We start from the raw sequence: 1,064 nt of genomic DNA on the forward strand, positions 1-1,064 counted from the left end.
GAAAGAAAAAGAAAGAAAGAAAAGAAAGAAAGAAAGAAAGAAAGAAAGAAAAGAAAAGAAAAGAGGAGGAGGAGGAGGAGGAGGAGGAGGAGGAGGAGGAGAAGGAAGAAAGAAATGCATTCTAGAAAGATCTCTTTGGATCTGGGGGTGGTGGGGGCAGCCGGTGGCAGTTAGTTGGAGTGGGAAGGGGACGAGCAACGTTACTCAAGGCCCCGAGCGGGGCAGGGCTGATGTGTCCACGGCACCCCCTCCAGACGTGCCAGACGCACCTGCGGCCCCCAAGGTCAGCAACGTGGGAGAGGACTCCTGCACCGTACAGTGGGAGCCGCCTGCCTACGACGGCGGGCAGCCAGTCCTGGGTGAGTGCAAGGGCCCCGGACGGAGGTGCGAGGGCGCCGAACAGATCCCTGAGGGAAGGTGGTGTGGGGATGCCTGGGTCCCAGACCAGAGCCGCCACCTTCCCCGAGCCAGGCTACATCCTGGAGCGCAAGAAAAAGAAGAGCTACCGGTGGATGCGGCTGAATTTCGACCTGATTCAGGAGCTGAGCCACGAAGCGCGGCGCATGATCGAGGGCGTGGTGTACGAGATGCGCGTCTACGCCGTCAACGCCATCGGCATGTCCAGGCCCAGCCCTGCCTCCCAGCCCTTCATGCCGATTGGTGAGCCTGCCTGACCTGGTCCTGCCCCCGCCCCCTCCCCAGTCAAAAGCCCTCAGTAATAGCAGCTGCTCCGCAGGCAGCCACGCTAGACACTCACATCCACGGTCTCCTTTCAGCCTGGACTGGGGATACTCAGCCGCATTTTACAGATGAGGAAACAGGCTCTGAGCAGTTAAACGACCTGCTTGAGATCTCCCAGCTGGTTGGGTTGGAACTGACTCTCACACTACACCGACCCCTAGTTCACTTTCAAGCCTCTCTTTCCATGTCTACAAAATGGGAATAATGACACTGCCTACCTCAGAGAGCTGTTAGGATGAGATGGGATGAGCAGGCAGAGGCCATCTGGCATCTAGCAGGTGCCCAGTGAATGTTCATTATCCCCTGTTCCCCACACTCTTCAA

General features: G+C 57.7%; 1 protein-coding gene across 1 annotated transcript; it reads left to right on the forward strand.

Moving 5' to 3' along the window:
* Window positions 1–89: 89 nt before the first annotated feature.
* On the forward strand, window positions 90–689 carry LOC108525213 (myosin-binding protein C, cardiac-type-like; the record flags this gene model as incomplete). The annotated part of the gene is made up of 2 exons (XM_017866261.1): window positions 90–359; window positions 472–689. Coding segments are annotated over 2 exons (473 nt in total), but the record flags the coding sequence as incomplete, so codon positions are not given.
* Window positions 690–1,064: the final 375 nt, after the last annotated feature.

Source organism: Rhinopithecus bieti, unplaced genomic scaffold, assembly GCF_001698545.2.
Source record: "Rhinopithecus bieti isolate Rb0 unplaced genomic scaffold, ASM169854v2 scaffold_20650, whole genome shotgun sequence".
Lineage (NCBI taxonomy): Eukaryota > Metazoa > Chordata > Mammalia > Primates > Cercopithecidae > Rhinopithecus > Rhinopithecus bieti.